Source organism: Triturus cristatus, chromosome 5_1 (genome assembly GCF_964204655.1).
Source record: "Triturus cristatus chromosome 5_1, aTriCri1.1, whole genome shotgun sequence".
NCBI lineage: Eukaryota > Metazoa > Chordata > Amphibia > Caudata > Salamandridae > Triturus > Triturus cristatus.
Genome location: NC_140587.1, coordinates 121,452,636 through 121,466,752, shown reverse-complemented (window position 1 = coordinate 121,466,752; position 14,117 = coordinate 121,452,636). Strand labels below are relative to the sequence as shown.

The 14,117-nt window shown below is 45.0% G+C and overlaps 1 protein-coding gene across 1 annotated transcript; it reads right to left on the bottom strand.

Moving 5' to 3' along the window:
* Window positions 1-1,087: 1,087 nt before the first annotated feature.
* Window positions 1,088-11,818, bottom strand: LOC146830353 (zinc finger BED domain-containing protein 5-like). The gene is made up of 2 exons (XM_085603719.1): window positions 10,949-11,818; window positions 1,088-1,324 (listed from the first exon to the last, which is right to left on the bottom strand). Exons 1-2 carry the CDS (start codon window positions 11,816-11,818, stop codon window positions 1,088-1,090), a joined length of 1,107 nt encoding a protein of 368 aa, XP_085459845.1.
* Between the last annotated feature and the right edge of the window lie 2,299 nt (window positions 11,819-14,117).

Here is a 14,117-nt window from a genome sequence, read left to right as displayed (position 1 = left end):
GGCTCTCGACTCCGGGATACAACTGCCGATCTGTGGTGGGGTCGCCCCAGATATAGGTCTGGAGCCCTTTGATGTCCGGACCTATGCGCCCGAGGGGGCGGAGTGGCCGGGTGGAGGTGGCCAGACGCCCAGCAGGAGAGGCGCCGGGCCCAAGGGAGTTGCAGGGCGATCACACCTCGAGAGGGGAGGACAGTTGGGGGTCCCATCGATACTGTCCTCCGCCGGGGGCGATGAATGGTTCCTGCGGCACCCCCTGGCCAGTGCGTGGTGCCTCGATGTCGGGGCTTCGCTGGGGTCGAGGCCGGGTTGAGCGGGGTCGCGCTGGCTGGTGCACGGTGTGACGTGGATGCCAACAAGATGGCGGAGCCACGAGGAGTATGCGACCACGTGCAGCTCCGGGTGAAGGGCCTTGGTGCAGTTCAGACGGGTGGCCCGTGAAGGCCGGGGCGGGGAACGGGCACAATCCAGGGGGTTAAGGACCACGCCACGAGGCCGGGTCCAACACAAGCAAAGCAAAAAAGCCACCTAATTACAAACAGAATTGCTTTAACTTAAACGAGTGCGAGACCTATTGCATTTTCAATGCTTGTTTACTTTGGTTCCATCAAGAAGGCATTCTGATGTGTCACACATTTACCATAAATTCTGAATGTTAGCACTGTTTGCTCATTAGATCACTTTAGTAAAGCTACTGCTCACCAGGGAAATCTGCTGCTGGTATTCAAAGTGCATGTTTCAGTCTGCATGTCAGAATTTTTTAATGAAATAGAAGAGGATTTGAGAAGTCAAAACGTGCCCTAACTTTTCTTTCTGCAGCACTAATCATAATTTCTATGGCAAAATGAACCCCCTCATTTTGTTCCTTTGTAAATTACATGTTTTAAGTGTTACCACTTTATTCCAATCAAGATGGCTTCAGGTGTGCCATACTTTCGTCAGAAGTAAGACAGTTAGCGCTCTAGTTGTTCTTTAGAACACTTATTTATTTATTTATTTATTTTTCAGATTTATAGCGCGCATAGCTGCCCCAGCAATGGAGCGTCCCAGCGCGATCAGAGACACGAGAGAGTGGAGGGACAGGAGGCGATTATACAACGGCAGGGAAGAGCCGGGTCTTGATCGCCTTGCGGAAGGCGAAATGAGTCTGTATCTGTCTGATGGAGAGAGGGAGTCGGTTCCACAGTAACGCTGCAAGACAGCGGAAAGACCGCCCCCCGGCTTTTGCTCTCACCGTCCGGGGTACATTAGCCAGCAGCTGGTTGGATGATCTAAGAGATCGCTGAGGTGTATATGGTTGAAGTAGCTTACATAGACCCAATGGAGCCTGTTGAGAGAGAATTTTATGAGCAACACATAAGGTTTTAAATTGAATTATTTTCTCAACAGGCAACCAATGCAGCTTGGGGAGAATGTGGGCAACTGATGCAGATCTCGGGAGTGCCACTAGCATACGTGCTGCAGCATTCTGAGCTCTCTGTAAACGCATGATACAGGATTTGTTTGCCCCAAGATATAATCCATTCCCATAATCCAGTCTCGATAGTATAGTCGCCTGGATGATGGTCTGACGATCTCTAGGGGAAAAAAGCCCAGTACTGGCTTCAAACCACGCAGTATGCCAAAACACGACCCAGCCACAGCCTTGGCTTGCAGGTCAAAAGTCAGTCCGCTATCAATCCAGAAACCCAAGTTTTTGACCGCTTCTTTGGGCACAGGGGCTGGCTTAAGGTTGTCAGGCCAGCAATGATCAGACCAAAGGTCCCGATCTTTTCCAAATACTAACACCTCGGATTTACTGGCGTTAAGTTGAAGGTAATTGCTGGCCATCCAGTCTGCCACCTCAACCAGATCTTCCCTGAATCTACTTAGATTGGCGGTGTTCTTTTTAGAGTAGGCAGTCACTAATTGGGTGTCATCAGCGTATGACACCATTGACAGACCCCTCTTCTGTGCCACCTGGGCCAGAGGTTGCATGTAGATATTAAACAAGAGGGGGCTCAGGATTGACCCCTGAGGTACTCCTCGTTGTAAGGCATACCTCCGGGATTGAAATGGTGGCATCCAAATCTGAAAAGATCTTCCCGTTAGAAAGGCTCGGCACCAGTCGAGGGCCAGATCCCTCACTCCAATATCAGATAGCCGCTTCAGTAGGATTTCATGGGAGACCGTGTCAAAGGCGGCATTTAGATCGAGAAGAACTAAGGCCGCTGAGTCCCCTACATCCAGTATCCCTCGGATTTCCTCCGTCACTGTCAACAAGGCAGACTCAGTGCCATGCCGGGCTCTAAAACCGTTCTGCGACGGGTCAAGGATAGTGTTCTGTTTTGAACTCCGTCAGAATAGTCTGAACATGAAGTTCTAACATTTTCGCTAAAAAAGGAAGTTGCGAAATGGGACGATAGGTACCCGGCTCGGCTGGGTCCAACAACGTTTTTTTCAGCAGAGGGATAACTATAACTATATCTGACTCTAAAGAGAGATTCATCAATTCAAGATACACTGGTAGAATGGAAGGCATGACTTGAAAAAGATTTTTTGGGGCCAAAGGATCAATAGGTGAACCAGATTTAATTTTTTTTAACAGGATCTCCAGACTTGTTAGAGATAGCGCTGGAAACGATAGCAAGCTAATTAGGCCTTGGGAGGCCGGGACAGTGGGCCCAATCTTCGTAACAGGATCAGCGGCTACCGGTAGATTTTGATATATTTTATCCACTTTGTTAATAAAGTAGTTGGCCAGCTCATCGCATTGGTTATTGGAAGAAATTGGAGAATTTTTAGCCATGTCACCGGTCTTCATAGTCTTAAGCAAGGAAAAAATTGTTTTAGATGGATTCGAGCTTGTTAGGATAGTATTTCCTACATACTCAGCCCTGGCTTTCCGAATTTGCTTATGATAAAGATTAATGACTGTTCGGTAATTAGACTCTGGGACATTCTGTCATTGGGCTATACTTGGGCTACATCCGGGTGATATTTGTGCTACATTTGGGCTGTTTTGTCTCTGGTGGCCAACTTGGGAAACTTATTTGTTATGAAGTTTCCTAATTTCCTCATTTACTACAGTCTTGTCATTAGGAAATACTCTGTTTTTTACTTTGATTCCATCAAGAAGGCATTCAGATATGTCACACATTTGCAATAAATTCGGAATGTTAGCACTCTAGTTGCTTATTAGATCACTGTAGTAAAGCTACTGCTCACCAGGGAAGTCTGCTGCTGGAATTGAAAGTGCATGTTTCAGTCTGCATGTCAGAATGTTTTATTGAAATAGAAGAGGATTTGAGCAGTCACTCAAAATGTGCCCTAATGTTTCTTTTTTCAGCACTAATCATAATTTCTATGGCAAAATGAACCCCCTCATTGTGTTACTTTTAAATTGAACTACTCACTCTCTACTACTCTCTACTAGTCACTCTACTATTCTCTACTACTCTCTACTACTCACTCTACTCGCTACTACTCTCTACCACTCACTCTCTACTACTCTACTACTCACTCTCTACTACTCTCTCTCTACTACTCTCTCTCTCTACTACTCCCTCTAAACTACTCACTCTACTACTCTCTACTACTCACTCTCTACTACTCTCTCTCTACTACTCGCTCTCTACTGCTCTCTACTACTCACTCTCCACTACTCACTCTCTACTACTTGCTCTCTACTACTCTCTGCTACTCACTTTCTACTACTCTACAACTCTCTGCTACTCTCTCTACTACTCACTCTCTACTACTCTCTACTACTCACTCTCTACTACTATGTACTACTCACTCTACTACTCTCTACGACTCTCTGCCACTCATTTTCTACTACTCTACTACTCACTCTCTACTACTCCTCACTCTCTACTACTCTCTCTCTACTACTCACTCTCTACTACTCGCTCTCTACTACTCTCTACAGCTCACTCTCCACTACTCACTCTCTACTGCTCGCTCTCTACTGCTCTCTACTACTCACTCTCTACTACTCTCTCTCTACTAATCACTCTCTACTACACTCTACTACTCACTCTCTACTACTCTCTTTCTACTACTCTATACTACTCACTCTACTACGCACTCTCTACTACTCACTTGGTACTACTCTACTACTCACTCTCTACTACTCTCTCTCTTCTACTATCTACTACTCACTCTACTACTTACTCTCTACAACTCTCTCTCTGCTACTCACTCACTACTACTCACTCTCTACTACTTTCTACTACTCAGTCTCTTCTACTCACTCTCTACTACTCTCTACTACTCACTCTTCTACTCACTCTCTACTACTCTCTACTACTCACTCTCTACTACCCACTCGCTGCTACTCGCTCTCTACTACTCTCTACTACTCACTCTCTACGACTCTCTACTACTCACTCTCTACTACTTTACTACTCTCTACTACTCTCTCTACTACTTACTCTCACCTACTCTCTTTACTACTCACTTTCTACTACTCTCTACTACTCACTCTCTACTACTCGCTCTCTACTACTCTCTACTACTCACTCTCTACGACTCTCTACTACTCACTCTCTACTACTTTACTACTCTCTACTACTCTCTCTACTACTTACTCTCACCTACTCTCTTTACTACTCACTTTCTACTACTCTCTACTACTCACTCTCTACTACACACTCTCTACTACTTGCTCTTTACTACTCTCTACTACTCAATCTACTACTCCCTACTACTCACTCTACTACTCACTCTCTACTACTCCACTACTCTCTACTACTCACTCTCTACTTCTCTGTTACTCCCTACTACTCTCTCTCTACTACTCACTCTCTACTACTCTCTACTACTCACTCTCTACTGCTCTCTACTACTCACTCTCTACTACTCACTCTCTACAACTCTCTACTACTCACTCTCTACTACTCTCTATTACGCACTCTATACTACTTTCTCTGTACTACTCTCTACTACTCTTTACTACTCACGCTACTACTCACTCTCTACTACTCACTCTGTACTACTCTCTACTACTCACTCTCTACTACTCTCTCTGCTACTCACTCTCTACTACTCACTCTCTACTACTCTCTACTACTCACTCTCTACTACTCACTGTACTACTCTCTACTACTCACTCTACTACTCACTCTCTACTACTCTCTACTACTCACTCTCTACTACCCACTCTCTACTACTCACTCTCTAATGCTCTCCACTACTCACTCTCTACTACTCACTCTCTACAACTCTCTACTTCTCACTCTCTAGTGCTCTTTACTACTCACTCTCTACTACTCACTCTCTACAACTCTCTACTACTCACTCTCTAGTGCTCTTTACTACTCACTCTCTACTACTCACTCTCTACAACTCTCTACTACTCACTATCTACTACTCTCTATTATTCACTCTATACTACTCTCTCTCTACTACTCTCTACTACTCTCTACTACTCACGCTACTACTCACTCTCTACTACTCACTCTGTACTACTCTCTACTACTCACCCTCTCCCCATGTCCTCTTTCCATGTCCCCCTCATCTTTCTTCGACCTCTTCTCCTACGTTTCTCTCTTCTACTCCTTAACATTGCACCCCTCCTCTTATATTCCTAAGCGTTGCATTTCACGTTACTCTGCACAAGATTTTTTTTTTGGCCCCCCCACATTACTGAACTGGTTGAGCGCAACCTGGGTGTTTAAAAAAAATAAAAAATTGTATTACATTTGTAAAATTGCTTTGCCTTATTCCCTCCTCTTGTCCTACCCTTATTCCCTCCTCGCATGTACATTTTCTTTCCAATGGCCCTTTTTATTTCTAATTCAATTGTGTTATTGACTGTCTGTGCTTTGCCCAGAGCAAATGTGTTATCTCTTGTTCCGTGTCTGCTCCTGTAAAGCGCTCTGATGCCCACGGGTCTAGCCAGCTCTATAAAAAACCTTTCAAATAACATAAATAAACTAACGTTAAAAAACGACCGTTAATCATGGACCCATGAGCATGGCCACACCAAAACTGCTCTCCAAGAAGCGTGTGCAATGGAAACCTTTGCATGGGTCCAACCATGTACCAAATAAATGAGGCTCTGCACCAAGGTATGGGACTCCCACCAAAGAGTAAGAGGTCTCACGTTCAGCAGAGTTCACAGCACTCGAAAGTGCCAGTTCTGTGACATCAAGGACACATATACGAACCCTCCAGGTACTGCCTCGGCTCGACGTAGCAACTGCACCTGAAAACGACCCTTCAAAGCACAACGGCTTTGGAATGTTGCCTGCACTAAATCAAACCCGCTGCCATTCAGTGCACCTCCCAGAGCAGTGACACATACCAGCAGAGGTCCACTCCGTGATGAGCTTTTACTCAACTCCTGAGGGGGAGCAGGCCGAGAAACTTCCAGAACTTGAAATTCTAACAAGAGATTGGTAAAAAATATAAGCACCATGTATGTATCTATTTATTTAATTATTGATTTAAGTTTTTTATTTACTGCCTTGTCCTATCCGAGGACTGAGTCAGGGTGAAAGGCATGAAACCCAAATACAATGAGAGTGCAAATGAGTGAGACTCACCTCATGCTGCACCTGCGGCCTGGTCTGGATCCGGATGCGGTCTCTCTGAAGTGCCGACTCCCGCCGAGTCCTGGTCTCCGTCCGTCTCCTCCTGCTCCAATCCTCCTGGGAGTCCTGGTGACTCGAGTTGCGACGTCTTCTTCTCTCCGCTGCTGCGCACACTGCGAACGGGCGGGAAGGAAGTCGGAAGATACTGCTCTGTGATAGGTCCAGGCTGGAGTCTGGACCAATCACAGCCCGGACATCAGAAAAGTGGAGGGTGTCCCCCTGAGGAGCGCCAATCAAAAACCCCACCCCTCCCATACCCAGGATACAGTCCGGTGCCCGCCGCCCGGTCTAGTGGGGGAAAATTTGACATTTTAAAAAAAAATCTTTAGAATGTTTCCATTTTCCCCACGTTTTCCCACGGCACACCAGGCAACATCTCGCGGCTCACTAGTGTGCCGCGGAACAGTGGTTGAAAAACACTGCTCTACTACTCACTCTACTACTCACTCTATACTATTCTCTACTACTCCCTCTCTGCTACTCACTCTCTACTACTCACTCTCTACTACTTTCTACTACTCACTCTCTACTACTCTCTCTCTTCTACTCTCTACTACTCACTCTACTACTCACTCTCTACTACTCTCTACTACTCTCTCTCTGCTACTCACTCTCTACTACTCACTCTCTACTACTCTCTACTACTCACTCTCTACTACTCACTAACTACTACTCACTCTACTACTCACTCTCTACTACTCTCTACTACTCACTCTCTACTACCCACTCTCTGCTACTCTCTACTATTCACTCTCTGCTACTCACTCTCTACTACTCACTCTCTACTACTCGCTCTCTACTACTCTCTACTACTCACTCTCTACTACTCTCTACTACTCACTCTCTACTACTTTACTACTCTCTACTACTCTATCTACTACTTACTCTCAACTACTCTCTACTACTCACTCTCTACTACTCTCTCTCTACTACTCTCTCTCTCTGCTACTCATTCTCTACTACTCACTCTCTACTAGTCACTCTACTACTCTCTACTACTCTATACTACTCACTCTACTCTCTACTACTCACGCTACTACTCACTCTCTACTACTCACTCTGTACTACTCTCTACTACTCACTCTCTACTACTCTCTCTACTCACTCTCTCTGCTACTCACTCTCTACTACTCACTCTCTACTACTCTCTACTACTCACTCTCTACTACTCACTCTACTACTCTCTACTACTCACTCTACTACTCACTCTCTACTACTCTCTACTACTCACTCTCTACTACCCACTCTCTACTACTCTCTACTACTCACTCTCTACTGCTCTCTATTACTCACTCTCTACAACTCTCTACTACTCACTCTCTACTACTCTCTATTACTCACTCTCTACTACTCTCTCTCTACTACTCTCTAATACTCACTCTACTACTCACTCTACTACTCACTCTGTACTACTCTCTACTACACACGCTCTACTACTCTCTCTCTTCAACTCTCTACTACTCACTCTACTACTCACTCTCTACTACTCTCTACTACTCTCTCTCTGCTACTCACTCTCTACTACTCTCTCTCTCTACTACTCTCTCTCTGCTACTCATTCTCTACTACTCACTCTCTACTAGTCACTCTACTACTCTCTACTACTCTCTACTACTCACTATACTACTCACTCTCTACTACACACTCTCTACTACTCACTCTCTACTACCCACTCTCTACTACTCTCTACTACTCACTCTCTACTGCTCTCTACTACTCACTCTCTACTACTCACTCTCTACAACTCTCTACTACTCACTCTCTACTACTCTCTATTACTCACTCTATACTACTCTCTGTACTACTCTCTACTACTCACGCTACTACTCACTCTCTACTACTCACTCTGTACTACTCTCTACTACTCACTCTCTACTACTCACTCTCTACTACTCTCTATCTACTACTCCCTCTCTACTACTCACTCCACTACTCTATACTACTCACTCTCTACTACTCTCTCTCTACTACTCACGCTCTACTGCTCCCTACTACTCACTCTCCACTACTCACTCTCTACTACTTGCTCTGTACTACTCTCTACTACTCACTATCTACTACTCTACTGATCTCTCTACTGCCCACTCTCTACTACTCTCTACTACTCACTCTCTACTGCTCTCTACTACTCACTCTCTACTACTCACTCTCTACAACTCTCTACTACTCACTCTCTACTACTCTCTATTACTCACTCTATGCTACTCTCTCTCTACTACTCTCTAATACTCACGCTACTACTCACTCTCTACTACTCACTCTCTACTACTCTCTACTACTCACTCTCTACTACTCTCTCTCTACTACTCTCTCTCCGCTACTCATTCTCTACTACTCACTCTCTACTAGTCACTCTACTACTCTCTACTACTCTCTACTTCTCACTCTCTACTACTCTCTCTCTACTACTCTCTACTACTCACTCTACTACTCACTCTACTACTCACTCTGTACTACTCTCTACTACTCACACTCTACTACTCTCTCTCTTCATCTCTCTACTACAGTGTTTTTCAACCTTTTTTGGGCAAAGGCACACTTGTTTCATGAAAAAAATCACGAGGCACACCACCATTAGAAAATGTTAAAAAATTTAACTCTGTGCCTATATTGACTATATATAAAGTAATTATCTTGAATAGGAATCAAATAAACACAAAGAAAGTATTTTATAATTACTTTATTATGAAATAGTAAGTAAACAGAAATATGAAAAATTATAAAATACTTATTGATCAGTGCGCAACCTGGGCCTGTTTGGCTGAACACAAAGCTGATATTCTGGCTGGAATCGAAGAAAGACACACACATAGCTCTTCGTCAACAGCTCTCAGTCTCTCTCTGTATTTAGTTTTTATAGCAATCATGCTTGAAAAGCTCATCTCACACAGATATGTAGTGGAAAATGGGAGCAATGTCAAAATAGCTTTGTTTGCCAGAATTTGGAACTCCTTGGCAGTATCCAACCAAAAACTGTCCAAAGGTAGATCAGCAAATCTTAGCTTGAAACCACGATTTTGTCTCAGTTCAGTTAGTTCCTCCTGCTCCTGTAAAGTCATGTCCTTTCCACCAACTGATGCTGAGCTATAAGGGTCCCTAACCCAGTCAAGGCATTCAGTGGAGACTGAAGAGAAATAAAATGACAACTTCTCCTCGAGAGTTTTTAAATGTTTAACTATTATCTTACACAGTGCAGCAGTGTGAACACCTTGCCATTGCTTGGTAAGTGTGAACATTTCAAGATTGCCACTTTCCACGTGTTGATGCCAGAGTTGCACCTTTGAACGGAATCCATTTATTTTATCTGTACTTGTAAGCCGGTTTTCATTTCGGCCTTGCATTCGTGTGTTCAGTTCATTCAGATGATGAAATATATCTGCCAGGTATGCCAGCCTTGCACACCACTCATCACTTGCAAGCAGCTTTGCGTAATCTGACCTCTCATTTGTCAGAAACACCCTGGGCCCGATTCACAGAACAAACTTAAGACTAAATCCTAAACTTAGTACCATTCTGGTATTCACAGAATGCACCTAGTACTTCTGGTATTCACAGAATGAACTTACTACTTTTGCTATTCACAGAATGAACTTAGTACTTTTGCTATTCACAGAATGGATTTACGACTCCTAAACTTACGTCCGCACTCGGGCCGGAAATTCCGGCCCGGAGGCGGAGCTTCCGGCCCGGAGGCGGAGCTTCCGGGCCGGAGGCGGAGCTTCCGGGCCAGAGGCGGAGCTTCCGGGCCAGAGGCGGAGCTTCCGGCCCGGAGGTGGAGATTTCAGCCATAGCTAAATCGGCCGGAATCCCCACCTCCGGGCCGGAAGCCCCGCCTCCGGCCCGGAAGCCCCGCCTCCGGCCCGGAAGCTCCGCCTCCGGGCCGGAATTTCCGGCCCGAGTGCGGACGTAAGTTTAGGAGTCGTAAATCCATTCTGTGAATAGCAAAAGTACTAAGTTCATTCTGTGAATAGCAAAAGTAGTAAGTTCATTCTGTGAATACCAGAAGTACTAAGTGCATTCTGTGAATACCAGAATGGTACTAAGTTTAGGATTTAGTCTTAAGTTTGTTCTGTGAATCGGGCCCCCTAAGTTCCTCCCGCAGCTCATTCACACGAACCAAGACCTTGCCACGCGACAACCACCGGACCTCCGTATGAAACAGCAAGGTTTTATGCTTCGCTCTCATCTCCTCACACAAAGCTGCAAATATGCGACTTTTCAGGAGTCGGGACTTTACAAAGTTTACCATGCGCACAACATCATCCAACACATGAACTAGGTCTGCTGGTAAAGTCTTGGCTACGAGGGCCTCACGGTGTAAAAAACAATGCGTAACAATCACATCTGGATTTTTTTTCCTTCACTCTGCTTACAAAGCCTTTGGTGCGCCCGACCATGGCTGCAGCTCCATCGGTGCAGACACTTGTGCAGTTTTCCCACTTAAGTCCTCCTTGTTCAAGGTATTCTGATGTGACCCGAAAAATTTCTTCTCCTGTTGTTTTTTCTGGCAATGCCTTGCAAAAAAAGAAGTTTTCTATAATTGCATCACCATCAACAAAACGCACATTGGCCAAGAGTTGAGCATGTCCACTGATATCAGTAGACTCGTCAAGTTGCAATTCAAATTTCTCACTGATACGGATCTTTTCCAAAACCACACTTTCGATGTCTGCAGACCTGTCATTAATACGTCTGGAAATTGTGTTGTCTGAGAGAGGGACTTTGGCTATTTCCTTAGCTGCTTCAGGTCCGAGCATCTCCTCTACAATAGCTTTGCAGGCGGGAAGTATTAATGTCTCTGCCACAGTGTGCGACTTTTTTGACTTGGCTCTAAGTTCAGCAACTTGATAGCTAGCTTTAAGAGCTCTTTCATTTACCTTTGTGGTTTTTCTCATGAAAGTTGCCTGTTTCTCCGTGTTTTCACGCAGGCGAACAAAATAGTCCGCATTCTTGTTTTGAAGCGAAGGGTGTTTCGTTTGGAGATGGCGTTTAAGTTTGCTTGGGACCATAGGACTGTTAGCTAGCTTTTCACCACACACCACGCACAGTGGAGTTGGTTTGTTTGCATCTCCGGTGACAGTAAATCCAAATGAAATATAGCTTTCGCTATATTGCCTTGTGCCAGAGAATTTGCTTGAGCTAACCATCTTTGCTTTCTTTTGATCCCCACTCATACTTGGGCTCTCATCTGGCTCCAAATTTTGTTCAGAGTCCAGTTCTTTCCTTTTCAAAAACGTGTCCATCACTGCAGTATCTCACTGTCACTCAGTACTAGGCATACACAAGGACGGTGCACCTGCAAGTTACCTATAAAAGAAATTTAAGATTTGTATCTATAAGGAGCAAATTGTGACTGGATGGTTTCTCATAGAGCCCTTGATGCCAATTTTGAGGTTAGCAAGTGCTTTAACTACAAACGTTACGTCTGCCCAATTCATTAGTACTCATTGTGTATTAAAGACTGATAATGAACCACAGTACTAGTATAACGCTTGCTAGTCTAGTCTGGAGACAAAGGTTAGTGCTGCTACAGCCCATGCGGAATTCTCCAAAGATAGTTAATTTCTGCAACAGATATTGGGTGACCATGTAAATTAAACAGACACTTTTGTAAATACATCTTGCCTCAAGCAGCGTGGTATTGTCACATGTGTATTAAATTGATGGAAGCCTGGCTACATCACTCAAAACTGCTCTCTACCCACAGACTAGGTGCGCAATAGCTTTCCTTGATACATGCAAGCTTATGATCACACCATAAATCTATTCCACAGGAGTGAAAACCATGGACCACATCACAGAAGCACATCTGGAACTCACTCAAGGACATGCGCTGAACCCCTCATACTTCAGCTTTAAAAAAAGACCTTAAATCTCACCTTCTCAACAAATACTTTGGTCCATAATTACCTCCTCTGAATCTACTCTCTTCTTCCCCTTTACTGATGATCGTTTGTGTCCCCCCTAGCTCTCTCCTCTCCCCACATTACACATCCACCCTCTTACCTGCGACCTGCCCCCCTTTCTACCCTCTCCCCATGTCCTCTTTCCATTTCCCCCTCATCTTTCTTCGACCTCTTCTCCTACGTTTCTCTCTTCTACTCCTTAACATTGCACCCCTCCTCTTATATTCCTAAGCGTTGCATTTCACGTTACTCTGCACAAGATTTTTTTTTTGGCCCCCCCACATTACTGAACTGGTTGAGCGCAACCTGGGTGTTTAAAAAAAATAAAAAATTGTATTACATTTGTAAAATTGCTTTGCCTTATTCCCTCCTCTTGTCCTACCCTTATTCCCTCCTCGCATGTACATTTTCTTTCCAATGGCCCTTTTTATTTCTAATTCAATTGTGTTATTGACTGTCTGTGCTTTGCCCAGAGCAAATGTGTTATCTCTTGTTCCGTGTCTGCTCCTGTAAAGCGCTCTGATGCCCACGGGTCTAGCCAGCTCTATAAAAAACCTTTCAAATAACATAAATAAACTAACGTTAAAAAACGACCGTTAATCATGGACCCATGAGCATGGCCACACCAAAACTGCTCTCCAAGAAGCGTGTGCAATGGAAACCTTTGCATGGGTCCAACCATGTACCAAATAAATGAGGCTCTGCACCAAGGTATGGGACTCCCACCAAAGAGTAAGAGGTCTCACGTTCAGCAGAGTTCACAGCACTCGAAAGTGCCAGTTCTGTGACATCAAGGACACATATACGAACCCTCCAGGTACTGCCTCGGCTCGACGTAGCAACTGCACCTGAAAACGACCCTTCAAAGCACAACGGCTTTGGAATGTTGCCTGCACTAAATCAAACCCGCTGCCATTCAGTGCACCTCCCAGAGCAGTGACACATACCAGCAGAGGTCCACTCCGTGATGAGCTTTTACTCAACTCCTGAGGGGGAGCAGGCCGAGAAACTTCCAGAACTTGAAATTCTAACAAGAGATTGGTAAAAAATATAAGCACCATGTATGTATCTATTTATTTAATTATTGATTTAAGTTTTTTATTTACTGCCTTGTCCTATCCGAGGACTGAGTCAGGGTGAAAGGCATGAAACCCAAATACAATGAGAGTGCAAATGAGTGAGACTCACCTCATGCTGCACCTGCGGCCTGGTCTGGATCCGGATGCGGTCTCTCTGAAGTGCCGACTCCCGCCGAGTCCTGGTCTCCGTCCGTCTCCTCCTGCTCCAATCCTCCTGGGAGTCCTGGTGACTCGAGTTGCGACGTCTTCTTCTCTCCGCTGCTGCGCACACTGCGAACGGGCGGGAAGGAAGTCGGAAGATACTGCTCTGTGATAGGTCCAGGCTGGAGTCTGGACCAATCACAGCCCGGACATCAGAAAAGTGGAGGGTGTCCCCCTGAGGAGCGCCAATCAAAAACCCCACCCCTCCCATACCCAGGATACAGTCCGGTGCCCGCCGCCCGGTCTAGTGGGGGAAAATTTGACATTTTAAAAAAAAATCTTTAGAATGTTTCCATTTTCCCCACGTTTTCCCACGGCACACCAGGCAACATCTCGCGGCTCACTAGTGTGCCGCG

Coding starts and splice junctions, on each gene's coding strand:
- LOC146830353 (XM_085603719.1), bottom strand. CDS start 11,818: ATGGACACGTTTTTGAAAAGGAAAGAACTGGACTCTGAACAAAATTTG. Junction 1,325..10,948: donor TCGGGCGCACCAAAGGCTTT/GTAAGCAGAGTG, acceptor CTCTCTCAACAG/GCTCCATTGGGTCTATGTAA.